The 27,706-nt window shown below is 45.8% G+C and overlaps 1 protein-coding gene across 1 annotated transcript; it reads left to right on the top strand.

Annotated features, from left to right (window-relative positions):
• The first annotated feature begins 9,362 nt into the window (after positions 1-9,362).
• LOC135919892 (alpha-1,3-mannosyl-glycoprotein 2-beta-N-acetylglucosaminyltransferase-like) lies at positions 9,363-11,253 on the top strand. Its single transcript, XM_065453888.1, has one exon. The coding sequence runs from the start codon at positions 9,702-9,704 to the stop codon at positions 10,992-10,994; it is 1,293 nt and encodes a 430-aa protein (XP_065309960.1). The 5' UTR covers positions 9,363-9,701; the 3' UTR covers positions 10,995-11,253.
• Positions 11,254-27,706: the final 16,453 nt, after the last annotated feature.

The following is a 27,706-nucleotide window of genomic DNA, read 5'->3' as shown; positions in this document are numbered from 1 at the left end:
TGCTTGCACCCTATCTTGCTGATACAACAGCAGTGGAAGACGTGACAGCGGGAATTCGCTGAGAAAATCATCCACCACTCATTCAAGGATTTCGTCCACGTAACGTTGTCCAGTCAGTGTGTGATCGAATTAAGATGGGTCCGACTACAGCACCGGCTTAAATTCCGCACCACACATTGAACGACCACTAATACTGGTGCCAAGTGCGCTAGTACCCAGTGTGGATTGTAGTCACTACAATAGTGTGCATTATTCAAATTCACCTGGGTGTTTCTGCAAAGATTGGCTTCACCTGTGCGCATGATGTTGCTCAAAAGTTCGGTGGCGTATCGGCTTTTGTGAGGACCCAGTTCAAGAAATCTAGACGATTCTGCAAATCACTATCTTCCAAGCATCGACGCTGGTTAAAGTGGTACGAGTGAAAGGCCGAGTGATATGGAATCCTCAAAACTGATGACTTGAAATTGGTACCTGGGCGACCAAGTCCCGCACGCTAGTATGAAGGTTTTAGGCCATAAATGCTAGAACATCCGTGCGTAGGCTAGGACTCAAAGATAGGGTCTCCGGCAGCTGCTTCTGAAAGCTGCCGGTTTGCCTCAGGTTTTCCTAATTTCTGGTGATAGTCGATGCGTTTGGTCTATCACCAGACTTCCACGACTGGTACATATTTGCGGCCTTCCTCTTGTTGCCCTTTGCAGCTCCCAAGACTAGGATCATGTTTTCCTTCGGCTCATTAGAGAAAGACATGGCGACTGGGATGAAACAAAACGCACTTTTAAATATTTGCACTGATGTTATCAATTCCATTTTGTGGTGATAGATCTTCTGACAAAAAAAATTATAAAAAGAATAAGCATCCGTGCACTTTATCGACGCTAAGGCAACAGCTATCACAGCTTGTTTCCAACTAACACCAAACGCGACGTGTTCCTTTGGCCGGGACGCGGCAGATAAGGCACTACCTCGATCACGATGTTTTTCTTTATTTCCTTTATTTCGTTCTGGCTAACTCAGAGGGGGCCTGTTCGAGGGCGCTGCTTTATGATGCGGGTGGGAGCGTAGTCTCGTGGTATTTTTCACATTTGGCTGGGTGTATTTATCAGTCGGAAAAAATTAGTACAGAATTAGTGCGTCGTTGAATATACCGCAGTTATATGTCCCTTAGCTGTGCCTACAAATGCCCCATTGACACTTTTATAATTAGGATAGTATCTCTCGTGTTAGATAATTGTTTACAATTACCTAAATAAATCTCAGTAACGAAAAAATTGCTGGCAGCTACTACACTGTACTGGAAACAATGTGCACTATATAGGTTTTCTTCGTGTAATGCAATTACCCTTTTTATGAATCTTAGTGCGTGGTAGGTAATTTGGATGCCCTGTATATATTTATGACTTCTGCATGCAACTGACGATGTTTCCATCCCTGATGAATGTGGTGACTTATATTGGAAGAGTTTCCCCTTTTTGTTTCATGAGTCGTTAGCATTGCTTATTGGAAAGACAAGCAATACTAAAACACATATCATTCACGTGAATTTCACACGCCGTCGATAAAAGACTCTGCCGAAGGGGTGACTGAAGTCTGCAGCTTTTTTTCAGGGCCAAAAAAGCATGCAAAGCATTTTGAAACAAGGTGAATATACAGCAACATATTCATTCTCTAGGCATAGGCTACCCATACTTTTAGAAATAATTGTTGATTGGCTCCCTCCTCATCTTTCAACAATATAATAAAATTTGTCCTCTGTATATATTTAAATATCTTGTGTATATGTGCATGGTATCTGCAGGAAAAATTTAAAGCAATGTTGAAGTGAGAAAATAGATTTTCTCATTTCAACATTGTTTTAAATTCTGTATATGGATGAGCCAGCCACCCCTGATACACATATCATCCTATTGCCGGGATTTCATGAAATAAAGCGAAATTATGAATTAGAAGCCGTGCACGTCCGCGCCAACAATGATGCAGTAAGCTATTAGCCCCAATAAAATTTGAGAGGTAAGTCAAAAGACACCTCAAATGATGTGAGTGACAAAACTTTGGTAAAGACACATTAACTGGGGGGGGGGGGGGGAGAGTAGGCTTTGGCATCACCAGAGAGGGCTCTCCCCCCCCCCCCCCTTCCCCGAAAACTCCGGAGGTAACTATGGCCCCGGAGCCTCCCTGCAGGGTGGGCCTATGACCCCAGGGGCACATACCCTGTGGTACATACCCAGTGGCCCCAGTTGCACATACTCAGTAACCCCAGGGGTTATTGAGTAACCCCATACCACGTGGCACGTTACCCTGGAAATGTCTAGTGGCCCCAGTGGCCATACCAAGGATCATCACATACCCAGTGGCACATACCCAGTAACCCCAGGGGAACATACCAAGTGTTATACATACTTAGGAGTATCAGTCGCACATACCCAATGGCAAATTTCCAGTAACCCCAGGGGAAGATACCCAGCGGCCTCAGTGATCCATACCAAGTGTAATCGCATTCCCAGTAACCCCAGGGGCACATATCCTGCGACACAGATCCAATGGCTGTTATTGGACCGTTATTTGGACTGAACTATCTTCGGGATTGGCCCACGAAACAGGCTATAAACAGATTGGAAACAGACATACCCGATACGGAAATGTGGTGGTAACTCACCAAGGAAGACACTGTCTTCAAAAGAGGAATTGGTGGAAGTTTGCTAATGCTCTAACTGAACATTGCTACGTCAAGTGAAATAATATCCCCCTCTTCAAGTAATCCACCTGAGCAGGCCGAATTGCACTCTAAGATGCTCCAGCATGTTTCAGAAATGCTTTCTAACTGAAGAATTCTGACACATGGTGTAGGAATCTTTACTTCCCGCTTGCCATGTAGCGAGTTTAAAGTGATGATGATGATGATGATGATGATGACGACGACGACGACGACGACGACGACGACGACGACGACGACGACGATGACCCTCTACCATGGCTCGCAACCACTAAGGGGGATAGGTCAAGAATCGGGCGGCAGGAGGTAGCTAAATAAAATTCTTATTTGAAAATGAGAAACGCAAAGTAAAAGAAAAAAAACCAAAGAAGATTTTGGAATAACTAAACTAGTATGCCAGCGAGCAGTCAGACTAACGGAAGGGTGAATTTAAGAGGGGTTACAATCAAAGAGAATATAAATACAATGTTAATAAAGAATTTTGAGAAACCAGTTTCAGTAAATCTGATAGAAATCTGATAGTAAATCTGATCCGATAGGTAGAATAAAGCTACAATAACTAGCATGGTAATCGTTTTGTTTCAGTTAAACAATCAAACACTGCGAAACAAACGTCTCTATGTCTATTGTCTAGGGTCGAGGCCCCGAATGAGAATATTACCGGTATACTGAATCCTAATCTTATTTTGCAGAGTGGAGCTTCAAGTAATATCTTTCTTTGGGTTGAATATGTTCGGCATGATAAAAAGCAGTGGTCAATTGATTCAATTTCCTTACAATTGTGGCATAAAGGGGACATTGTCAGACCAGCTCTATGTAAATACAAATTCAGTTGCGGGATGCAATAGCATAATCTGGTGTCCGTGACTTCCAACTGCCGAGAAGGACACCACTGTTTATTCCAGCAATAACCGAGATGCTGAAAGTCTGGAGATGCATCAGCGCTAATTTGCTCAAAATCATTTTGTAGGTAGATTTTTCTGTATCTCGATGCAGCGACGTAGGCTGTTTCCGGTAAAATAGGAATCAAAGGTCAAAACAAATAGGAATCAAATCAAAAAGCGTTCTGGATAATACATCTGCCAGTTCGTTGAAGTATAAACTGCGGTGCCCAGGAACCCACAGCAAATAAATTTTTTGTAATGTTGTAAGAACAAAATTTTGGAACACATTTAAAATAGTTGTATTCGTTGCCGAGGAAAGCTACGGACATACGGACAGAGAATCTGTAACTACGACAGCTGACGATTTATTAGCGGAAAGCTTGAGCAGCGCTAAAACAATCACCAATAATTCTGCTATGAATATAGGCGTGTAATTCGGAAGGCGAATCGAAAAGGACCAATCAAGAGACGGAGAGAATATGCCTACGCCAGCCTTCTCTTCTGACAATGAAGCATCAGTGGCTATTATATTGCTTGTTTCCAGATGAGAAAGGTAACATTGTGATTGGTCACTTAAATATTGGAATGGCATTAGTTTAGAATTTGATGAGGAAAATGTCGTCAAATCTGGAGGCTTTTCTTGGATTGACTTGTTGGGTGAATACCTTGAATTTGCACATTCAGTGGTGTTAGCTGTGCCTGTACGAATACAATTTGAGGGGTGTGTAGTCGCGACCAATGATTGATAAAAAATGTACTTGGTTTATTAATGAAAACATACATTGAGCTTCTTTGAGGAGAATCGTAAATTTTTAGGCAAGTTTGGACAGTAAGACTCCTTAATCTACTTTTTAAAGATGGTATTCAGGCTTCCATACACAGAACGGTGTTTGCAACAAATTTAGGGAGTCCAAGGCACAATCGCAGAGCTTCCCTTTTTAATAGTGTCTGAGGCTGAATTTTATAAGCTGGGACGCAGAACAAGACGCACCCAAATTCCATGATGGGTCGGACATACACTTTATATATTGTAATTAATGTATGCCTTCGCAAACCATATCGTCGGTTACTGATCTTACGCAACCACCCACGGCCTTAGACGCGACTTTTTCAATATGGCTTTTTCCAGTTAAGTGTCCCATCATATGTGATTCCCAGGTATTTAAGAAAATCCACCTATGGAATGAACTCTTGATGATCCATGAAGGAAATGTGAACGGGAGCATCTAAAGTAAAGAGAAGAAGTGCACTTTTACTGACGTTCAGAGACATAGGTATGTTCTCAATGCAAGTTACAAGAGTACATAAGTAATTTTGTAACGTTTGATAAAGTGAATGTAGATGATCATTTGATGTAAAAAAAGCGATGTCATCGACATGAATGCCTCGGAGCACAGAGATGGAGCTTAAACATATATTAAATAAAACAGGAGATAACGCTGACCCTTGTGGTACTCCGAATTTCTCCTTATACCTAGACGATGAACATCCGCATTGAAAACAGTAGAATTCTATGTCCTTGAAAAATTCCGAAAGCCGTGCCGTGATGCATTTCTGAAACATGTGATTGTCTAGTTGCCATATCAGTATGCCATGTTTCACGTAATCATAAGCTTTAGCTAGATCTAGGGTCACTAATGCTCAATATTCCCTTCAGCGACGAGCAAGTTGTATGCGACTCTCTAAGTCTACGTGCGCACACCGTATCGGGCCCCCAGATTTAAAGACAGTTTGACTAGGGCTAAGTATAAAGTTTTCAGAAATATAGGTCGTAATTCGGCTATTCCAATTCTTTCTATTAGTTAAACAAAATTGGACGTGAGAGGAATTGCTCTAATGTTATCTAAATCATATCCACCTCCCTGTTTCTTTTAAGTATCGGTAGTACCTTAACAAGTTTCCATTCTGAAAGTATCCAGGCATCTTTTAAAAAGTAATTTACCACATACAAAATTTCTAGCGGGGACAGTTCATACAGAATCTTTATCACGCTTGTGGTAACTCTATCTGGGCGTGGCGCTGAAGAAGGCGGAGAGCGAACAACAACCGCAAGTTCTTGTAATGTGACTTCCCTAAATTCCTCTAGCGGTAATGGTTTCAGTAGGTACGGTGGAACGATTGAAGTGATCATGTATTGTACTCCCTTTCCAATATTCTCTAATAATTCGGACAATTCACGTGGCGAAAGGACAAAAGAATCAATATTTGGTGGAATCATCTTTCGAGAGCGTAAAAATGTAAAAAGGGCCTTTTTTTTATTTAGACAAATAAGTGAATTTATTCATATCATACTCATCTTCGCATTTAGCTATCGTGCGCTTGAAAGATGCAGCAACAAATTGGTAGTCACTCCAATTGTTTGGACATTGATTACAAAGAAGTTGCTTTCAGGCAGCTTTTCGTTTTCAGTGATCCGGCGCACATTTCGAATACCACCACAAAACGAAAGCTCTACCTGTGTAGGAGGTTAAATTAAAAGCTGCATTCTTCAAGGAACGTTTTAAAACTGCAGAGACGCTCATAGCCCTAATATCGGCTTGCATATTCGTACGGGAAAGAATCGTAGACTTCAAGTTCTTTTGAAAGTTTTCATAGTTTACAAATGTGGCATTTTTTCTTCTAAAAAAAATCACAGGGAAATCAACCTCAATAATAATAGGAAAGCGGTCGCTGTTTGTAGCACAGTCTATAGTATTCCACGAGGATGTAGTTAGAGACGAGCTGCAAAAAGTAAGATCTATGGCCGATTGAAACTGGCCGCAAACAAACGTAGCAATTTTTGAATTTAGACAAGATATATTATTATCAAGAGTCCATTCCCACAGGCGTTTTCCACCTAAATTAGTTTTAAAACACCAAGACACATGGTGAAAATTAAAGTCACCAGTGAGTACTACGCCTTTTCTGCAGGAAGCTAATGCGCTCTCTAGAGATCTGGTATCCTGCATTCCTGTTGGGAAATATAAATTAACTAAGGTAAAAGGGGAGCAGTGTGGTAGTATTATGTCTAATGCTAAAATTTCGCATTCAGTAGACATACATTGATATGATACCATGGCCTTGTGACTAAATTTAGTTGAAACCAAGAAAGCAGCGCCACCACCTCTGGCAGGCCGACCCAAACGAAACAATCGATAATTTTTTAGGAAACATTTTTGAGAATTTGAAAGCCAGGTTTCCTTTTAGATAACTATGTCTGGAGAAAAATTAGAAGAAATATATGATAGGTCTGTAGTAGCAGAAACAATCGAACGGAAATTCCACTGTAAGATTTTTAAAGAGGCAATGTTGAAGATGATAGAATGGTAGCGGAAACTGCCTGATCAAACATATTCTCTTTCAAGGAGTCCCTCTTGGAGAGGTTCTCTTTTCCATATTTGTAAGTTTTTGACTTAGAATAAATTTTGTGGGGAGGAGATCTGGTGCGTTTCACACTCTTAAGTTCCATGTCTACATCCTGGTAGTCTTCATAATCTTCCGTTAGGAGTTCTGGTTCAGTTTGTTCTACATGTGCCGAAGGTCCTGAGCAATGAGAGTCAGCTAACAGATTGGCCGGACGATGTTTGTTTTTGAGCTACTTTTAGAACGCTTGAAACCTGGGATGCATGAACTTAGGTAGATGCTGCACCAATGAACTGCGCCAGCTGACTAGACAGCATTTGTGCCAAGGACTCAAAAATAGTCGTCGCAAGTCCTTCCGCAGCCTTTTCCGTAGCTTTCTCTACTGCCTTTGCTATGTCCTTGGATATAGAAACATCTATGCCAGCAGTGTGACAAGCCGTTACGCCTGCAAAGCCCCGGGCTCGTCCCTGAACCTCAGTAACTGCTCCCCTACGTGAGCATCAGCTGCGTTCCACCACTTCGAGTATTCTTAATTCTTGTTCCTTCGCAAAACAGTTCGAATGGTCTGCAAGGTGAGCTTCATTACATAGACAACATATTTTTTTCCTGAGACAGTCTGTGCTGTCGTCATTCTTTCTGCATAGTCTGCACCGAGCAACCGACCTGTAGCCTTTTATGTTATGCACGTAACGCCAACATTTCAAGCACTGTAGTGGTCGTGGAGAAAGTGGCTCTACTCTTCATATCAGGGGACATGCCTTGATTTCCGTTGGAAGAACTGTTCCCGCGAACACAATAACCGATTCCGTAGATGACTTCTTGTTCTCAATAATTCGGCTACACTGGCGTACAGAAACAGCACCAGCAATTGAAAACAAGTCCAAAATTTCAGAGGGGCCTAGGCTCGCGTCCACAACGTGAGCTAAGCCTTTCGAGCATGCAAGGTGTGCTGAAATAAATGGGCTCACCGAATTCGATGCAAATTCAGAACAGTTGATGAGGTCTCGAACGCACTCCTGTTCTTATGAACAGCAAAAAATACCACCGCGACCAAGTTGACGGACCTCGGTGATCTTCTGGAAATGGAACGTGGCCTTTCCAAGCTCCTCCTGAATCGATTTCGGGTTCTTCATCCGTATTAAGAGGAAGCTTTAGCTCGGGTGCTTCTATCTAAATACATGTAAAAAGAGAATTCGTTTTTCTCGGCAACCACGGCACCAAATTTGACGAGCTTTGTTCAATTTAAAAGAACTTAAAATCTAGTGACTGTTGGTTTCGAATTTTCGATTTAGGTCGTCAATTTTTTATTAAAAATTGGCAGAAATCGAAAATTTTCAGAAAACGAAACTATCAAGTTTACAACTCTATAAATCAGCAATGAAAAATGATATCACCATTCTGAGAACTGCATCTAATAGTACATCTAAAGCGGAAAAAATTGATATGTTATGCATGAATCTCGAAAAATTTGGTAATATGAAAATAAAGCTTCTGCAGACCCCTTGTGCACAACGCAACTAATTCACGTAAGCTTGACATACGGACTTTGTTCGCTTTGAATGATCTAATGGATGCCGTTTACAGAACCGCGATATCTGTCCTTGATGCAGAGCTTGTAAACTTTGTAAACTTTGTAAAATTTGTAAACTTCCTGCTTCTTTTTTTTAACTTTCATATTTTCAACAATTTTTTCTTTTAAATTCAGGCCCTATATCAAAATTTCGCTTGCAATAGTCACTAGAATTTAACGTTCTCTCTCAAATGCAACAAATATAATTTAAATCGGTCCAGGGGTTATCTCAGAAAAACGTTTTTACGTTTTGCATGTATTTGAATAGGCCGCGTCGGAGTTGGGCCCAAGGTAAAGCTTCCTCTTAATCCCTCATTGGTAGGCACAAAAGCTACAGGGACACTACTGATGCCACTGCGTAAAAATGAATCTATAGGCCACTCTCGGTAAGGGAATGCTCTTGACCGGGAGAAGAAAGAGACATCAGGTTTGTCTGACTCGCTTAAACTCGCGACATACTAAAAACAAAGGTGAAAAAAAAATAACAATATGCAAGTCAAAAGAACAACAAAGACGTTAAACGAACAGTAGAATACCGCCGCCGAATACTTGACCACTTGAGCGGGATGCGAACGTAGCTTTCGGTGCCACCAACAGCTTAACTGGGTGTCATCGGTTAAAGTGAGAGCACATCGAGAACAAGAAGTAACCAGGAAGAAAAAAGGAGGAGGAGGAAGATTGAATGGAAGCTGGCAAAGCTAAGGGGCTATGTAAAATATAATTGTCGATAAAGCAATCAACTGTAGCTTTCGAAAGTAATTCACAGCACCGGATTATTTTGGCCCGTGTCCTGCGTGCAAACGTATCATTATGAGAACAGCTGCGAAGGCAGGAACAGCGCGCGCTAGCTGCGAAAGAAGAGGAAGTGCCGAGCCGAATAAACACGGCCTGCATGTAGTCATACTGAAAACGACGTGCCTCATTCTTTTCCCCGGTGCTTATACACGTTGTTCATCGAGTGTCAGCAGCAGCAGCAGCGGCGGCGTCGGCGGCGGCGGGTGAGCGAGCAGCCCATTCACATTTTTCGAAGCGGCCGGCTGCGACCAAAGAGCGTCGGGCCCGTCGACCGAACAGCTGCGCCGGATACGCGGCGTTCTCGCGCGCCCTGAAAAGTGCCGGAGCACGCTCGGCAGCCAAGCTGCAGGGCTGCCAGCATGGTCGTCGACGCCGTGCGCTGCCAGCCGCGGTGACGGCCATGAACCGGCTGCACGTGCTTCTGCTGGCCGGCGCCCTTCTCTGGGCCCTCGTCACCGGGCTCATATTCGTGCAGATCAACCAGAGTCGCTTGCACAACGTTTTGCACTCGCAGGCGATCGTGCTGGAGCGAGACGTGCGCTCGCAGCTCCACTCTAACGATGAAGTGCTCGACCGGCTTAAGCAGTGGAAGAAAGCGATCGACGACGCCAGGGAGGAGCAGGAGGTCATCGCAGTCCTGGTGCTCACCTGCAACCGAGTGACCGTGACACGCACGCTGAACCAGGTGATGCGGTACCGCCCGTCGCAGCGACGGTTCCCTGTCATCGTTAGCCAGGACGGCTACGATAACGCCACCTCCGAACTACTTCTCCATTATCAGCGGAAGCACAAGTTTACTCTCCTTCATCAGCCCGATCAGAAGATGCTCACAGAGGGTATAACGGCAGTGTTTAACATCGAGGGTTACCACCGCATCTCGCGGCATTACAAGTGGGCGCTCACGCAAGTTTTCGATCGTCTGAAACACACCGCCGTCATTGTGCTTGAGGACGACTTGGACATTGCGCCCGACTTCTTCGAGTATTTCGCTTCGCTGCTTTCCATTCTGCGGAAGGATCCCACCTTGTTTTGCGTGTCTGCTTACAACGATAACGGCAAACGAAGTCACATCTCCTTGTTGCCAGATATGCTGCACCGCACAGACTTCTTCTCAGGATTAGGGTGGCTCATGACTCGTGAGTTATGGAATGAGATTGGTTCTCGATGGCCTAAAGCTTTCTGGGATGACTGGATGCGCCAGCCTCAACAACGCAAAGGCCGCGCGTGCATCCGGCCCGAAGTGTCACGCTCACGGACGTTCGGTCGTGTAGGCGTCAGCGATGGGCAATTCTTCGACATGTACTTGAGAGACGTGTACCTCAACAAAGTCTTCGTGCGCTTTAGTGGCATGGACTTAAGTTACTTGCTCCAAAATCGTTACGACCACGCGTTTCAAATGACAGTTAGCGAGAGCAGGATATACAGCTTCGAGGATCTCAAAAAGGGACTCGTTACTCAAACTCCGGCAAGGATACCTTACGCGAATGAGAGTGAGTTTGCTGAAATCGCGGTAGTTCTGGACATAATGAAAGATTTTAAGGCAGGCGTTCCGCGCACCGCTTACAAGGGCGTTGTCAGCACTTACATGGACGGGATACGGTTGTTCGTTGTGCCTCATCCGTGGCCCTTTGAACCTCACCCCCACAAGGCGAATCAACTGAGTGGTCAGCTCGCGCGGCGGCCGCTGCGGTAGCACCCGGCAGCCGAAGGGTCCCTGTGAAAGAGCTCCACGAGTGCGCCATTCCAACCACGCGTCCATCAGGTTCTGAGTTCCACCTGGTTTTCTCGCTGCAACCACAGTGGGTCATCAGAGCGGCATATATTTTCGAAAACAAGCCAGACAACAGCTTAGTTCTCCCGAGCAATGAGTTTGGCGGAAAACAATATCTCTTCTAGTCATTCTTGATATCTTCCCATCACACCGTCACAAATAAACATTTTTATTGTTGCCACTTAATCTCAAGTTACTGCTAATGTTAAATGCTCGGTCGTTATTCTCGAATTTGCGACTTTTCTGCTTGTTTGTGGAATACATGAAACGCGTATTTAAATTAAATTTTAAATTAAACGAAAAAGAAGTGTTTCAAAAAGCTAGAGCACAGCCACCACTGGAGCGGCGACTGAACAGCGTCATTCGCGCTGACTGCCACATCACCATGTCATATACAGTGAGTGAGAGTTGTTTGCAGCTAGGCCAAAATTGAATTGGCAGAGTTGATGCGCCAGGCTGTTGTTAACAATATCTAAGGCGAAACTTTCTTTGCCTAGCCCACCACGGTTTCGCGCCTGCCAGTATCTCTTAGGATATATTTGTTAATATGCATACAAAAGTTACATGCGTACCGGCTTATACTGGGCGTCCCAACTATCATGCACCAAGATTTTAAAATATGCAAACGCAACGCTGCTGGACAGAACCAAAGTGGTCTTGTTTGCCGTCGCATGGAGATACTCAGAATATTTTGTTTTGCATTCCACCTAATTACATAATTAGTCTTAATTAATAAGTCAGCTTCTCAAATTTAGAATAAGATGAAAAGTGGCAATGAGAAAATTGTAGAGCAACATGAAAAACTCCCAATACAGCCTTCTTTTGGTCAATACGTAAAGTGTTTTTTTGAGCGTGAAAGCAGCCCGCGAATATACGCAAAGTGTCTCGAGCGGCCAGTCGCGCGCCAGTTTTGCGTATATTAGCGGGCTTCTTTCACGCTCGGAAAAACACTTTTATGTGCCACGTATTGAGCAACAGAAAGCTGTATCTGGAGTTTTTCATGTTGTTCTACAATTTTAACATTGATACTGTTCATCTAGCTAAATATAACATGTGAAAATGAAATTATTAATTAATTAATTAAGTATAATTGTGTAACTATGTGGGATGCAAAAAATAATCTGAGTATCTCCAAGGGACGGCAGCCAACATTCCCTTGGTTCTGCCCAGTTACGTGGTATATGCGCATTTTAAAATCTTAGTGCATGATAGTTGCGGCACCCTGTATAAGCCGTGCATGTTGACCTCAAAAGTAGTACGCACCTGCTGCGCCTAATCAAATAAATAACGACATAATATATGTACATACAATGCCGCATATTATGCACCTCTAATGCAAACAGACCTCTCAATGAAATAGCGCATGGTATGCAACGTTTTCTTTGAAATTACTTACATTTGGCCGCTAACCGCATTCTTGGGCTATTGCGTACGTGCCCTTACCTGGCCAGTCCCCCAGAAATGGTAAGCGTCACTGTCAAACAGGGGTTATAGAAGGCTAATTAACTCTGCGTGCATATCTACATACTGTGACACATGAAGTACATTACATACGCGTCGTTCTTCTCTCTGCGTACACCTCATTTTCCCCACCATTCTTCACCCAACAAGGATCAAACATCGCCAACGTCTCACAGTGTGTGTATGCACATGAACTCGGGATTGCATTTCGGCAACACTTATCATCCTCCTCTATTTCCTGTTTTTCTCCCTTTCCTTTTACCCCTATGTGGTGTAGCAGGCCAGAGAAACGCTCCTCCAGCCAATCTCGTAGCTTTTCTTGTTGTTGTTGTCGTCGTCGTCGTCGTCGTCGTTGTTGTTGTTGTTGTTGTTGTCGTCGTCGTCGTCGTCGTCGTCGTCGTTGTTGTTGTTGTTGTTGTGCTGAGTGGTCAAGGCGCATGTCCACAGTAGCAGATTGGCCACGAACCGTGTGGTTAAATTGAGCGGATGGGAAGGCACTGGAATTGACAGTTTGGATGTCGGAACTTAGAAATTACATCTTTTGTGTTAGGAAGAAAGTAAACTACACAAAAACAAAACAAAATAAAAACAAAACCATGAATTAAAAAGAAAATACATTCGTTCCCCCTTTTTCGCTTCGTGAAGAGCGTAGTGCATAATTAACATGGTATGAGATTGCACGGTGCATAAAATAAAAGTAATGGCAGTTATGGGCATCGCATTTAGTTGTTTTACATACAATTATTTACCGCTTCACAGTACCTTCGCTTCGTATAGATTCCAACACACGCGTTGGATCTGCATCATTTTTTTTTCTGCAGAAACAAATCACCACCTGCACTTGCGGCGTCGCTGGTGTCACCGCTGTCGTATGTCCCTGGAAATCCGTGTCGTCATTCTCTAGTTACAGTAAAAAAAAAATTGTTGTTGCTGTTTTTTTTTTTTCAAAATACTGTCATGATGACGGTGACGAAGCAGAAGCACTACCAGAAATAATAGTTAATCGGAGGAGTTTTTTTTTTTTTCGCTTCTTGTTGATGGGTAACGCAACGTGTTATGGACAGAACATTTTGGACGTTATATCATTTCCTCACCGAAGCTCATTTAAAGGAGCCGATCATGTCTTCCTCGAAATACTGAGCAACGCAGGATTTATACTCGAAGATGTGAACGGGCCCTCTAGACAAATTCTGTATTTTATTTTCCATACGATAAATTATTTTTTGTTGACTTTTTTTTTTCCTATGCGTAGTTGGAGGCGAGTAGAGTATCACTTCAGGCCAATCTCTCTGTCTTTCCTCAAGATTCGCTTCTGTTGGACGATGACGGCCAATATAACGATGATGATCGTTGCTTTTTTAAACGGAATGGTGCCGCATGTCACCAAACTAGTTCTTTTTTACCTTTCTGGTGTTATACATTCAGAGACTAAATATAATGCAAAATATGAAGTTCACTAATGTGCATGTTTTCCCAGCCTTCGCGTCAGCAAGCAGTCTTCCAGCCGGCCGTCTCTTACAAGTCTCCACTGTCGTCCATTTATTTTTCCCCTACGATATCGGACAGGCCTATCGTTGTTTTCAGTATCAACAACCAGAGCGCCGAGCGCGTGCAAACTAGAAACTGGTGCTGAAACGCTGTCCTTCGTGAATATGTATAATCAAAGGGGCCACGAAGTAGAACTTAAACAAAGTAGGTTCATTGCGTCTAAGCGAACGTCACGCAGCTTCGTTTTTTTTTTTGTGAACGATTTTTGATTTTGAATGATTCTGAAGTTTGAACTTGGAACTATACTATACAGAGCCCATGGAAAGAAAAAAAAAATTCCGCAGAAAGCGATTTGCGAAGGAGTCACCACGCGAAGCGGAATTTGGCACTACGAATAGAGCCATGGTTAGTTTAACGTATCTTCTCTCATTTCATTGAAATGGAAGTTTGCAAAGCATCGTCGAAACTTATACGAAGTGTATACGTATAAAATTAGCACCAAGGAAGTGAACGTGAGTTCTATATAGTTATATTCTTGCACGCGTGTTATCCTTCCATCGCGCAGTTGAGTAGTTCGCCGCTTTGTAGCAGGCGGCAATATACGTCACTACCTGTGTAATCACAGAAATTTCGCATTCTGGAGTCTTGGATTAGCGGTAGTGGGGATTTCTTTCAGGAGAATAAACTTGCTGAAAATTAGGGTCGGAACACATTACGTTGCACTTTCTGCCACAACGTCTCGCCTTCATTTCGAGTTGTTCTCCGCCCTTTGCTAGCATTTCGCGCCCCTTTCTTGTAAATTAAACGCCCCCCTCCCCCCCCCCCCCCCCACCTATTTTTCTTTTAATGCATTCGCATTAGAAGTGTCAAAGTAGAAACAGTGTGCGTGAATGGTGGGAAGCAGGTAACGTAGTGTAGGTAGAGAGGGGATGGGAGATCTTAGAAGAGCGTGCACGTGTTGTAGGTGTAATATATATTATATAGGCGTGGTTTAAATCATGGATCCGGGACCTCAACGAGGTGCGACGTAATGCTAACGCATTTCTCTCGCATTTACCGCTGAATTTGCTTTAATCTACCGCAGTATAGTTTTGCTTGATGACATATATTGCTTGTTGATTATTTCCGAACCTAACGGCACGTACCCAAAATTTTTTTTTTCATGAAGGGGGGGGGGGGGGGGGTAGGCAACCTTCCATGTAACTTTTCTATGCAAATGAGGGGAGTGGGTGCAGTTTTACTAGCACAAACTTTAATAATCCCCACCGTTCGCTATAAAGGCGCGTAAACCCGCAAAATAGAAATGAGATAAGGTGTATCTCACAAGTACGTCTGTGATATACACGTATCCCTTACTTAGCGAACCAGGAACCATATCATATTGACTCGCGCAGGAAAGAAACGCTGGAAGGACACAGCCAAGACTAAGTAAACAAAACAAAGCGTAAAATTAAGATTTCTAGTCGTGTTTTTCTAATTAGCTCTGGAAGAATTATCTAGAAACGTATTTGCGGAGCAATTACAGCTCTTTTGTGTCCCTCGTTTACTGCTCTACCAAGTTAGGGGCCAAAACCAACTCGTATCATTATTTGGGAAGTTGCGTAATGAAGCGTGGCCGCCAGTCCCGTACAACCGCGTGGAGCACAGTACGCATGCGGTTCCAGACGTACTGCGCTGCCGTGGAAGGTTATACCCCTGTCACACGGCACGTGTGATCACATTCGCAGCGAACGAGATTACGTTTTAGTGAATGATAGTGAAGCGAGATAGCGAATGATATTCACAGCTAATGGCATTCGCTCATTGAATGTATTTTCCGAACTCATGCAAGCGCGACTTGTGTAATCTCGACGACGGGGGCTTGGCAAAAAATTGCGAAATCGATAAGTTACAACGAAACGTAATCAGCGCAAAGATTGTCATAGTTGCTGTCATTACCTTTTCAATAATTTTATGACGTACAGCGCGATAGCTGAAGCAGTTTGTACAGCTATTTTCTTGTTTCCAGTCTCCGACTGGACGCTAGCACCTCTTGTCGGTCATGTTTACAAACGCTCATCTGTTTTTTTTTTGTTTTTTTTTTCATCTCTGCTTATTGTTTTCAAAGAAAAGGCGGGGAATGCGGGAGATGGAAATTCAAGACGATGAGCAAAACGGGAACAAGGTGAATGCAGGAGCCAACGTTTCGACAAGTGGACTTGTCTTCTTCAAGGCCTTGAAGAAGACAAGTCCACTTGTCGAAACGTTGGCTCCAGCATTCACCTTGTTCACGTTTTATTGTTTTCAAAGTGGTACAACGCTAAAGCCTATCCACCTACCACGGAAGCCAATTCTGCAGTTTCGTCAGCGGAGAATGAATAGCGAAAACCGCACTGTACCGACGACGAGACGCGCGCGCTGCTGAAAGTACAGGAAGAGCACCTCACCGATTTGTGCAGGGCAGAAGCGCAACCTGAAAGTATACATCTCGATTGCCGAGTGCCTGCGTGCGCAAGGTGCCGATAAACATCGCCATCAATTGCGAATGCCATTCTGTATACCCGGGTAGGCAGGGAATGCAAGACCGCAGTGACATCACACGCTTCGTGTGACAGAGGTAATAGAAAAAACATCCACATAAGCATAGCAGAGAAGTGGCTACGTTACCCGCAGTGGTTGCTCAGTGGCTATGGTGTTAGGCTGCTGAGCACGAGGTCGCGGGATTGAATCCCGGCCACGGCGGCCGCATTTCGATGGGGGCGAAATGCGAAAACACCCGTGTACTTAGATTTAGGTGCACGTTAAAGAACCCCAGGTCGTCGAAATTTCCGGAGTCCTCCACTACGGCGTGCCTCATAATCAGAAAGTGGTTTTGGCACGTAAAACCCTATAAGTTAATTTTTTTAAATGGCTACGTCAGGTGCCTCGAATGATCACTGTAGAAGCGTGATTCAAAGTACCGGTAACCATTCTCCACTTCCGGCGGCGTTTTCTCTACTTCCTTCTTAAATAAAAGGATTTTCAGGCATAAATATTTTGACAAACAACGGTTAAGTTTGTTAATTATTGATTTTCCTTCCTGTTTGCCTGTTGCCTCGGCTCTCTCTCTTAGTAGGTCGCTTAATTTTTCAACTTCTTGCGACTCTTGTCTCCCGTTGCCAATTTTGCGCGAGAAGTGCTGTACAATTAGGGGGAAAAAACAGACGAGGTAAATGGTGATGTTCATATTGCTTATGGGTTCAACGGTTATTACAGGGTTTGATTGAAGTTTTGAAATTTTGGAGGGATGGCTGCGAAACATAGATCGTTGGAAAGATATCAGTGCAGCCCTTTCAGCGGCAGCACCTTGCGATTTCGAAACAAACATCGAAATAATGAGAAAGGCGAAAACATTCCTCGATTTTTTTAGGTGGGAGAATATCAATCTGTTTCACGCCCTTGGTTCAGTGGCCTTTCCCTTGACCCGATCAGCGATCGCTTCCACGCCTCGGCCATAATAATACTGCGACAGCAGCCCAGTGTTGACCGCCGAATAGCTGTCAAGTCTCAAGCTTGATTTGGCGGTGCTTTAAGAATATGGGTGAAGAGTGGTGGCGTGGGCTGGGGGGGGGGGGGAAGAGGTATGCCACTTAATTTTGGGGGGAGGGGGGAGTACGTGCCTGCTAACCTACTCTAATTTTATCCGCGCAAGGCATTCCTGCTCGCCAGGGAGAACGCTACTCACCGCCACGAATCCACTTTCTTCATATTCCTCCCGCATTTGACTCATTTGCCAATTAAAACACAGCACACGACAGCACGCCGTGACCCACTGTTGTTGGTATGAGAGAGGCACACTGCATGAGAGGGACAATAACAAGGAGCAATGCTGTTAACAGTGTCTCGTCTGGCCCCCTTCACGTCGCCCACAGGGGCCGTATTCATGCAGGAACGTTTCGGTATATCAGTCTCAGCAGAAGATGACTACTAAGCCAACGGTCAGAATGTTCATCGCTCCAGTGAGGCGCAGCGCCGTACTCTGCATAACACAACAGTGAAAGTATACCGAAATCAATCAATCCACAATGCGGTCCCAAATGTGTCTAGCCGCTCTGTTCACTGCTAACCGTGCACGTGTTTGCATAGTTCAGCGGCGCAACCAGGGGGTGTTCCGTCGTCAGGACGTACATTTATGGTATGAAAATACAGGCGTAGAAAACAAGGACACACGGACACAGACACGGGGCTCTTGTACGCATCCTGTTTCATACCACGAAGCCCTACCAACTTGTTAAGCTTCCTGCCGTTCACAACTCCCTCGGAAGTATATTAATCCCAGTGAGAAGAAAGAAAGGTCACGATTAGTCTTGGCTCTCGCCGGCGCCTCCTGTGCTCGTTGTGCACAAAGACATCCACGTTGTTAACACGGCCAGCAGGTTTCGCCTCGTCTTTATATAAAATTTAATCTAGCGTTTGTATCCGATAGCTTCAAAGCCTTCCGTCAAGCATTGCAGCGTCGAGTGTCCAGCATGCCGCAGCATTGTCGACAGCAGCGAGAGAGGAATTGGAGATGAAAAGTAGAGCATTTAACCAGAATAAGTGGCCTCGTTGATCTCTCTGCACTGGGGGAAGGTGAACGGGTATAGAAAAGATCATATGGCACGAAGGTGTGGAAGCAACTGACCGCGCACAGGCGGTGAGGCTCCTGACACATACACTCAGTTCATGCAGTTCCGATGCTCCTTAAAAAGAAAGAAAGAAAGAAAGAAAGAAAGAAAGAAAGAAAGAAAGAAAGAAAGAAAGAAAGAAAGAAAGAAAGAAAGAAAGAAAGAAAGAAAGAAAGAAAGAAAGAAAGAAAGAAAGAAAGAAAGAAAATCAATGCTCTTAAAGTCACTCGGGCTGACATCGGCTGGATTGGGCTGACGTCACCTGGATGTTTCTACAGGGATTGCTTTTCGTAAGGGGGCGGTTGTCGAATCCTTCAGTTGTTCGCTGGTGCCATATCTTAGAATTCCACCATCAGCGAACCGCGCCAAATATTCTTAAGAAAAAGTACTGCTCACATTTCCTTTGTCACATTTCTCTTTGTCTCCGGAACATGGCTTACAGCGGCGATTTGAAGTTCGCCGTGGCGTTCTGTCCGGGCCAATACAGTAGAGCGCCCCTACAACGAACGCCTCTGCAAGGAAATGACCTGTATAGCAAAGTATTAACCATATCCCGACCAAATTACTACATTTCATACGTATTGTGAACGTCGCTGGAATGAATACCAGTACAACGCATTTGCTTTAGTTTTCGGTCGAGGATAGTCTGCTACCGCGAATATTTTAACCTCACTAGGTTTCTTAAAACATTGACCTATTTGGTGACCTAGGTAGTCCACGGTTGCTTTTGCAAGACAAAACTTCTCGGCCTCTACGGTGAGCCCAGCTTGACGTAAACGGCTGAGCACCACTCTAAGGTGCACCATATGGTTTGCCCATGAATCAGAAAAGACTGCGATGGCATCTAAGTAGAGCACGGCCTTTTAGAACCCTATCCATGAGGCGTGAAAAACAAAAGGGAGCATTTTGTAGTCGGAAGCTCATCATTGTCGGTTGATAGCTGCCTGTTGGCGTGACGAATGACGCGTATCTGCTGGCTCGCTCCGTGAGCGGTACTTGCCAGTACCCTCGGGTAAGGTCTAGCGCAGTCACACAGGTTGCTCGACTCGCCTGTTCCACCCTCCACTCAATATTTGAAATTGGATGCACTTGATCCTAATTCGAGCATGCGCTTCATTTCCCTGTCAAGGATTTCTCTCTGCCTGGGAGAGAATCGATAACCCTTTGATTGCACTGGCTCCTCGGACGTCAGCTCAATATCGTGCTCAGTCAAATCAGTTCTACCCGGTGTGTCGACGAAGCATTCATCAAACTCTGCTATGATTTCGCCGAGATCTGACAAGTGGGATTCCTTTAGTTCCTCTCTCTGCTCAGTCCTCTTCAGGAGTTCTTGAGTGCTACTTCCCCCTTCACTTAGACAAACCAGGTTGTCCTCCATCTGCTAAGTAGCCCACTCTTCTTTATTTCCACTTAGAGGTGTAGTGAAACTACTCCAGTTACTTTCTTAATAAAACGTCGTTTCTGCATTGAAGCACAAAAGTAAATGGATCGATTTCTCAGCAATGTTCGGAAATGAATATCTCGGAACTGATGACATACTGAGAATTCATTCCAAGTGGATCCACCTTGCGAACACCACGATTAGAATTTGTAAATTGCAATATGGGCCATGAGCTAATTAGATAAAAACTTATTTAGTTATTTTTAATTAATTGATTATGCATTAAAAATGTTTGTGGAAGTAATGTCCGCCTCTTAGACTAGACCGGCTCATGAACTAGAATTTTGCTGTCTGCCACAGGCAACCTTTAAAAAATTTTGAGAGCGTTCGCTGAAACACCCTGTAAATTAAAATGTATGCATGAGATGTCTCTGAGATATGCAGGGAGACGGGCCATTACCAAATTTAAAAAAGTGAGGGCAGAACGGCGCCTTGCGGAACGCTGATGTGATCTGGTTGTGATCGAGGTAATTTATTTCCAATTGTGATTTCGTACGAGCGATTGAATAAGGAAGATTTCATGAAATTTAGGCACAGGCCTGTTATTCCAAAATGTTTAGCGATTTCTATTACTGATCGGTGTGAGACCATGTCGTAAGCCTTCTCAATGTCGCTTCCAACTACTGTTGTTGTTTGTACTGTGCTAGTAGGAAAAAGAATTTGCTCACGCAGTAACAGTAGGACATCGTGTGCTCTTTGATCAAAATCCGACTTGGAATGGGTGAAGAATGTGTTTGCCTATATATGTAATGCTTCAAGCGATACAGAACCACCGCTCTGATAATTTGCAAACGTAGGCGTGAGTGAGTGCGCAAGTAAGTTCGGAGTGCGGAAGAGGAGGAGACGCTGTCGCTCGCTCGTTAGGCACTCGTCTCGCTGACCATCCGGCCCTGGCCAGCCCAACGTGGTCGATGCGGCGTATGATAATCCCTGGCGGATTTTCGAACGCTGACGCCCACGCACGAGGGAGAGCTAAAACCCCTTAAACTTCGTAAAGTAGTGACACTCTCCTCCTCCGCCTTCACTCCTCCTCGTTTCTCCTTTCTTGCACGCTCCCTGCTCGACCATGGCGCGGCCTACACTGCTCGAACGTAGCAACGGCGCCAGCATACGCTACTCGCCACTCCTAGACGCTTCTCGAGCAAACATGGCGCTGATGCATGGCGCGAGGGCCCACGTGATGCTATTAGGCCAATAGCGACGCGGCGTCGGCCTCGGCCAGAGCGCGAGAGGAGGAGGAGACTTTCTTCAAAGCGTGGCAGTACTTTACGAAGTTTAAGGGGCTTTAGGGAGAGCAAGAAGTGAACGCTCTTTAGGGCTGCCACGAAGGACCTTCGAGAAGGCGAGGGAAGGTGTTTAGGGAAAGGACGCGGGCTCTCGGGCGATCAAGTAGCGGGGATGGGCGGCGCGGGACTCCCGTTCGTTCGGTCGGTCGGTCGTTCGTTCGTTCGTTCGTTTGGGCTATGCGCCTCCACTGACAATAATTGACGTTGGTTTCTGCACATATTTATTCTTTTCATATTTAATTCTTGTTTAAAACCAGCGCACTTCGGGTGAGCCAAACCTTCAATTAGAAATTCCCTATTATTATTCATAGGCTTCTAAATCTCCCCTTCCCGTCCAGTGTGTCAATACAGGCACACGCCGACGACACGATGGTTCTTATTTGCGCGACCAACTGCTCGGATTAAGGAGCAAGGGCAAGCGAGGAACTCAATATTACGAGGGACGTCCCAAAAGTAAGTTTCGTAATTTTTTGAAGGAGAAGATGGTACACGAGGTGAAACAAACAATACACGCCCGCTGCTGTTTCAACGACGGAAGGAGCGTCAGCGGAGGAGGAATGACGCATGCGCAAAGCGTCGAAGAAGAGAGAGTAGCAGCAGACTGGCGTGCCCGAAGCTTTTCGACTACAAATCACGACGGCAGACAGACGTGTGCTGACAACATGGTCGCCAATGGAAGTGCGTGCTGTTATTCGGTACGAATGGGCACATAGGACTAGTGTGTCCGTCATCCATAAACGCCTAGAGATCGTGTATGGTAGAGGTCATGTCTCAAGCATTGCATCACAGGGCGCCGAGTTTTACCAGAGTGGTTTCTTCAAACTGATTGCATGCTACGACAATATCATAATGTCGGTGGCGACAGCGTGGAGAGAAAAAACGCTTTCCCTGCAGTTACCTTGCAGCCTTCTTAGCGAATAGTGGGGGTGAATTTCCGAAGTTCCCGATTTCAATGCATGAGCCCTATGGGTAGCTTAGCTTGTCCTCTAGAGTCAGTATAGTAACTCTATGGAGTTTCCTACAAAAATTACTAGAGGAAACTCTGGCGCTAGTGTCTACGGGAGCTGCAATGGGAGCGATTGTACCAGCATAGGAATTATGGGTAGTACATGGATTTGCCTAAACTTCGTCCTTTTGGCTTCAAACGGCTTTGTAAATGCGTCATTTTCAACAGTGTATTGCGTAATAAATAATTAGGTGAACATTATTAAACTTGTCCGACGACAGGATTCGAACACAGGAACTATAGCACAGAAGCCTGATATCGAAACCGCTAAACCACGAACGCATGTATCGGCAAGCGAATGAAACGCCTTTATGAATTTATCGCCGGCGTGCCAGTGCCGTGGGACGCTTGGGGTGTTTCGATTTGGCCGCCTGGACAAGCTCAGTCGTTGCAATTAATAGCGATTGTGCGTGTTCCCGGCGTCTTCTGCACTTCGAAGAGCATAGATTTCGCTGAAATTTACAACAATAAGATTGATATAGCGTAATATACAAAGCCACAAGAACGTCTGAATCCACAAGCATGACGATCAGACAAATCCATGTACTTCCCATAATTCCCATGGTGGTACAACGACTGCAGCGCCAGAGTTCGTTCTAGTAATTTTTGTAGGAAACTCTATGCACTGTACAACAAGGACGATTTCATCGCCATCGCCTTCGTGCTTCGTCGGTTGCAACATTGTAAAACGCAGCGACAAACTAAAGCTAGCGGCCCCATAATGTGCTTATTTTTACATTTCACTAGCATTTAAGGCAGGTTAAACTTGTAAATGCATGTTTATCTTGTTTATTATTGCCCTAAAATTGCTCACTTCACAAGACGCTGTTATCAACATCATCGGGTCAAATGTCATTAAACTTCGACGCGTGTCTGCTCCGCCGAAAAACATTGTCATTCCGGAACTGAAGGCCTTTATCGGTGCCCGTGTGGCGTATATCCGCACCTGTCTTTGCCTTAAGAGGACGTCACGAGAATTCGGTGGAAGGTCGTCGCTGGGCCATGCCGTTGCTCGGACGTTTATTCATCGAGCAATGCGGTCTGACCTCGCGTTCCCTGCCAGTCCCTCGTGTGCCGGACATCATATGATAGTGTGATGCCCTTCTAGTTGACTGCCTAAAATTTTGATTATTGATTGGGGTAACGTCCCATTTAGAAACAGGAGGCAAGCCGCTTGCGAGTCGGATAATACGACAGCCGAATTGGTTTGGCGCTCGGCGTCCTAATGGCCAAGGCGATGGTTGCAGCCTCTGCCACGAATGCCGAGGAGGTTTTTAAGGATGCCGTTGTTATGTTCTGCCACGTAGAGACTGCGACGAAGGTGTCGGAGCTGGTTCGACTAGCACCCGTGTAATACACTCCCGGTCCCATGACGAAACGTTTGTGAAAGGTGTTTGCCCTTGCTCTGAGTCGTCCGGGATAATACTTGGGATATATGTTTTTGGGAATTTGGGCCACTCATCACAGAAACTTATGAAGAACTGCACCGAAAAATGGCTGTATAAGCAGACGAAGCAAATGGTATGCAACGTTTATGCTGCAACCACCCGTGACCATCCGGAGTTCACCACCATAGCCGTGCATAAAAGAGTGGGACGTGTGCGTTCTGTCACTAGGAACAAAGCAGAAGCCCTTCGAGGTGCGCTGATATCTCCAAAGCGACGAAGACCTGACTTCAAGTGGGGAAGAAGCATTGAGAAAACTGGGAGGACAAGAATGCAGCTGTATGACAGCTTCACGCTTTGTGCCCTAAGACGCAAGTTGCATCAATATTTCATGCGCAACGAGCTGCCTACGTCGGCAAAAATTGCTAAGGATATCAACTGACCCCGACATGCAGATGCCTGGTGTGAGTGAAAGGACTGTGCACAGACTGCTAAGCGACATTGGCTTCGCCTGCCGGAGGAGCTAAAGGAACTCTGCGCTTTTGGAAAGGAAGGAATTCGTCGCGTGGCGCAGAAAGTACCTGTGGACCATACGGGAGATGTAGAAGCTGTGACGAAGAAGATCGGCAGGCTAAAAAGCCCCGTTGCCATCGCGTGGCTCGTGCCCAGTTCGTTTTCTGGCTGCGCCCTACCTGCTGGTGCTGCGTTTGTCGCTGCTGCTCTACGACCCGAATAAACCCCCTTTGCAATTGGTGGAGCTGCTGGGTACAACAGGATTTCCGGAACTTCGCAATCGGACACTGCAGCCTGTCTTCATTATGCCGGAAGAAGGACTACCACAACCACAACCCGCTGCCGGGGTGACTAGCGTGGTCTGCCCCGGCCCGTTGCGTCAACGCGACCCACCCATCTTCAGTGGTACCGAAGACCATGACGTAGAAGACTAGCTCGCCGACTACGACCGGGTGAGCATCCACAACCACTGGGACGACACCAAAAAATTGAATTACGTGCGATTTTATTTGAGTGGTGTCGCCAGCGTGTGGCACCGCAACCATGAACGCGATCTCACGACGTGGACAGCCTTCAAAACTAACGTGGCGGAGGTATTCGGGCGCCCCGCCGTTCGCAAGCTTCGCGCCGAGCAACGTTTGCGCGGTCGTGCGCTACAGTGCGGGGAGACATTATAGATGTTGTCGACCTCTGTAACCACGCTGACGTCACAATGGCTGATGCCGAGAAGATCCGCCACATCTTAAATGGCATTGAATTAACTACGCCTTCCAGATGCATGTTGGCGAAAAATCCGGCGACAGTCTCTGTCAAAACTTCGACGAACTCCACAAACAACGCATAGCCACCCGCCAATCTCCTCCTCAGCCCACTTTAATGTAGAGCTTGGCTGTTGCCCCGGATAACACGTCGCTACTGCTACAGATCAAAGAGTTCGTCCGTGAAGATGTGGCTCGTCAGCTTTCTCTGATTCCACTTACACACGGCCAGTCGAGTTCTTCCGTTGGCGCCCGCTCACCAATCTGTCATCAAGGAGCAGGTAGCCGACCACATTTCACCTTCTCTCCAGCAGGCTCCGACTGCCGCTCCCCTGACATACGCCGAAGTCGCTACGAGGCCTGCACCACTGACCTACGGTCCCCTTCTCCCGCCTTTGCGCCGGCCCGTATCCCCTCCAGTCCGGCCAATGGTGCAGTATGCACGACCTCAAGACCATTGGCGCACGGAAGACAGTCGTTCGATTTGTTTTTATTGTGGCCGCGCTGGACACGTGGCACGTCACTGTCGCCTCCTTACTTCGAACGTCCCCAACAATGTGCGGCCATATGCGCCACGTTTCTAATAACGCCGTAACTATTCAGGCACCTTTGAATCTCTTACTGCCATCGAGACCGCATTCTCCGCTCGCCGTTCACTACCACTGCCGTTCGCCGTCCTCGAGTTCAAAACTGGCGCCTCTCTCACGTGCGTGCCAAACCCATCGGCCGAAGCAATTACTTTACGCCACCGTGAAAGCCTTGGCAGAGCAGAGCCCCTGGCCTCATCTTCAATATTTGACACGATGGACAACTCCACTTATCTTGCCACTCTCGAGGCATCGCCTCCTCAGTCAGTGCCGCGTTCTTTTACGCCAGCTATTGCCAGTGACCTTACGACGCAGCGCGACGAACTTCTTCACTTGCTTCAAGGCTTCTCTTCCTCTTTTCACTGCCAAGCAACATCACTCGGCCGCACAACGACTGTTTCGCACACTATCGACACTGGAAGCCATGCACCCATTCGGCAGCGTCCCTACCGAGTCTCGGTGCATGACTGAAAGACGCGTTATCAATGACCACGTGAACGATATGCTCAAACGCGGTGTCATCCAGCCTTCTAGTTGTCCCTGGCCATCACCAGTCGTCCTAATTTTTAAAAAAGGCGGCACCATACGATTTTGCGTTGATCATCGAAGGCTTAACAAGATTACTCGAAAGGATGTATACCCGTTGCCACGTACCGACGACGCCCTTGACTGTTTGCAAGGAGCGGAGTTTTTTTCCTCCTTAGATCTCCGCTCTGGCTACTGGCAGGTGCCAATGGCTGACGCTGACTGTTCTAAAACCGCGTTTCTAACCCCAGACGGCTTGTATGAATTCATTGTAATGCCGTTCGGTCTGTGCAACGCGCCCGCCACCTTTGAACGCATGATGGACGGCATCCTGCGCGACCGAAGTGGCATACTTGTCTCTGCTACCTCGACGACGTTATTGTCTTTTCCCCTGATTTTCCGACCCATCTTCGCCGTTTACATCAAGTTTTGACCTGTCTCCGGAATGCTGGTCTCCAGCTTAACTTTAAAAAATGCGTATTTTCAGCTCAAAAACTGACTATATTAGGCGATGTTGCCTCCAAAGAAGGCAGTCTTCCTGATCCTGCTAAACTTCGCGCCGTATCCTAATTCCCGAAGCCCACTAACTTGAAAGCACCATGCAGCTCCATTGGCCTATGCTCCTATTTTCGACGTTTCCTTCGTAATTTCGCTACTGTGATCGCACCACTAAACCAACTCCTACAAGGCGACAATGAACTTCCTACTTGGTCGAATGCCTCCGATGATGCCTTTACGACACCTCGTCGCCTACTCACGTCTCCGCCGATCTTGCGCCATTTTGATCCAAGCGCACCTACAGAACTTCACACTGACGCCAGTGGTGTCGGCCTTGGTGCCGTGCTCGCACAACGTAAGAACACTAATGCCGAATACGTGATCACTTATGCCAGTCGTGCCCTCACAAAACCTGAGGCCAATCACTCAGTAACAGAAAAAGAGTGCCTGGCTATCGTATGGGCTCTTCAGAAATTTCACCCATATCTCTACGGTCGACCCTTTGACGTGGTGACGGATCATCATGTACGCTTTTTGCTGGTTGTCTAACCTCAAAGACCCGTCGGGCCGCCTCGCTCGATGGGCCTTCCTAATCCAGGAATATGATATCCGTGTCGTCTATCGCTCTGGACGCAGACACTCTGACGCCGATGCCCTCTCGCGCTTTCCAGTTACTTCAGACAGCATTACTTCTACCTACAGACATGATATCTCACCACTTGACATCCTGGACATGGCCTCGGAGCAACGAAAAGACCCATGGATCGTCATTATATATTCGAATTTTTCTCAAATCCTCGGGCAGCTTCGGCACCTAGAGCGTTACGCCGACAGGCGCAGCATTTCACCATCCGCGACAGACTTCTATTACGCCGCAACTACCACAATGACGGCCGCATATGGTTCTTAGTAGTGCCCCGCCACCTTCGAGAATATTTATGCTCCGCTTTTCACTCTGACCCGCAGTGTGGTCACGGCGGAGTGTCAAAAACCTACACACGGCTTCGCCTACGATATTATTGGCGAGGGATGTACAACTTCGTCCACAAATACGCACGCTC

This window comes from Dermacentor albipictus, chromosome 1, assembly GCF_038994185.2.
Source record: "Dermacentor albipictus isolate Rhodes 1998 colony chromosome 1, USDA_Dalb.pri_finalv2, whole genome shotgun sequence".
Classification (NCBI taxonomy): Eukaryota; Metazoa; Arthropoda; class Arachnida; order Ixodida; family Ixodidae; genus Dermacentor; species Dermacentor albipictus.
The sequence above is the reverse complement of the archived record's forward strand: the minus strand, read 5'-3'. Positions and strand labels throughout refer to the sequence as shown.

Coding starts and splice junctions, on each gene's coding strand:
- LOC135919892 (XM_065453888.1), top strand. CDS start 9,702: ATGAACCGGCTGCACGTGCTTCTGCTGGCCGGCGCCCTTCTCTGGGCC.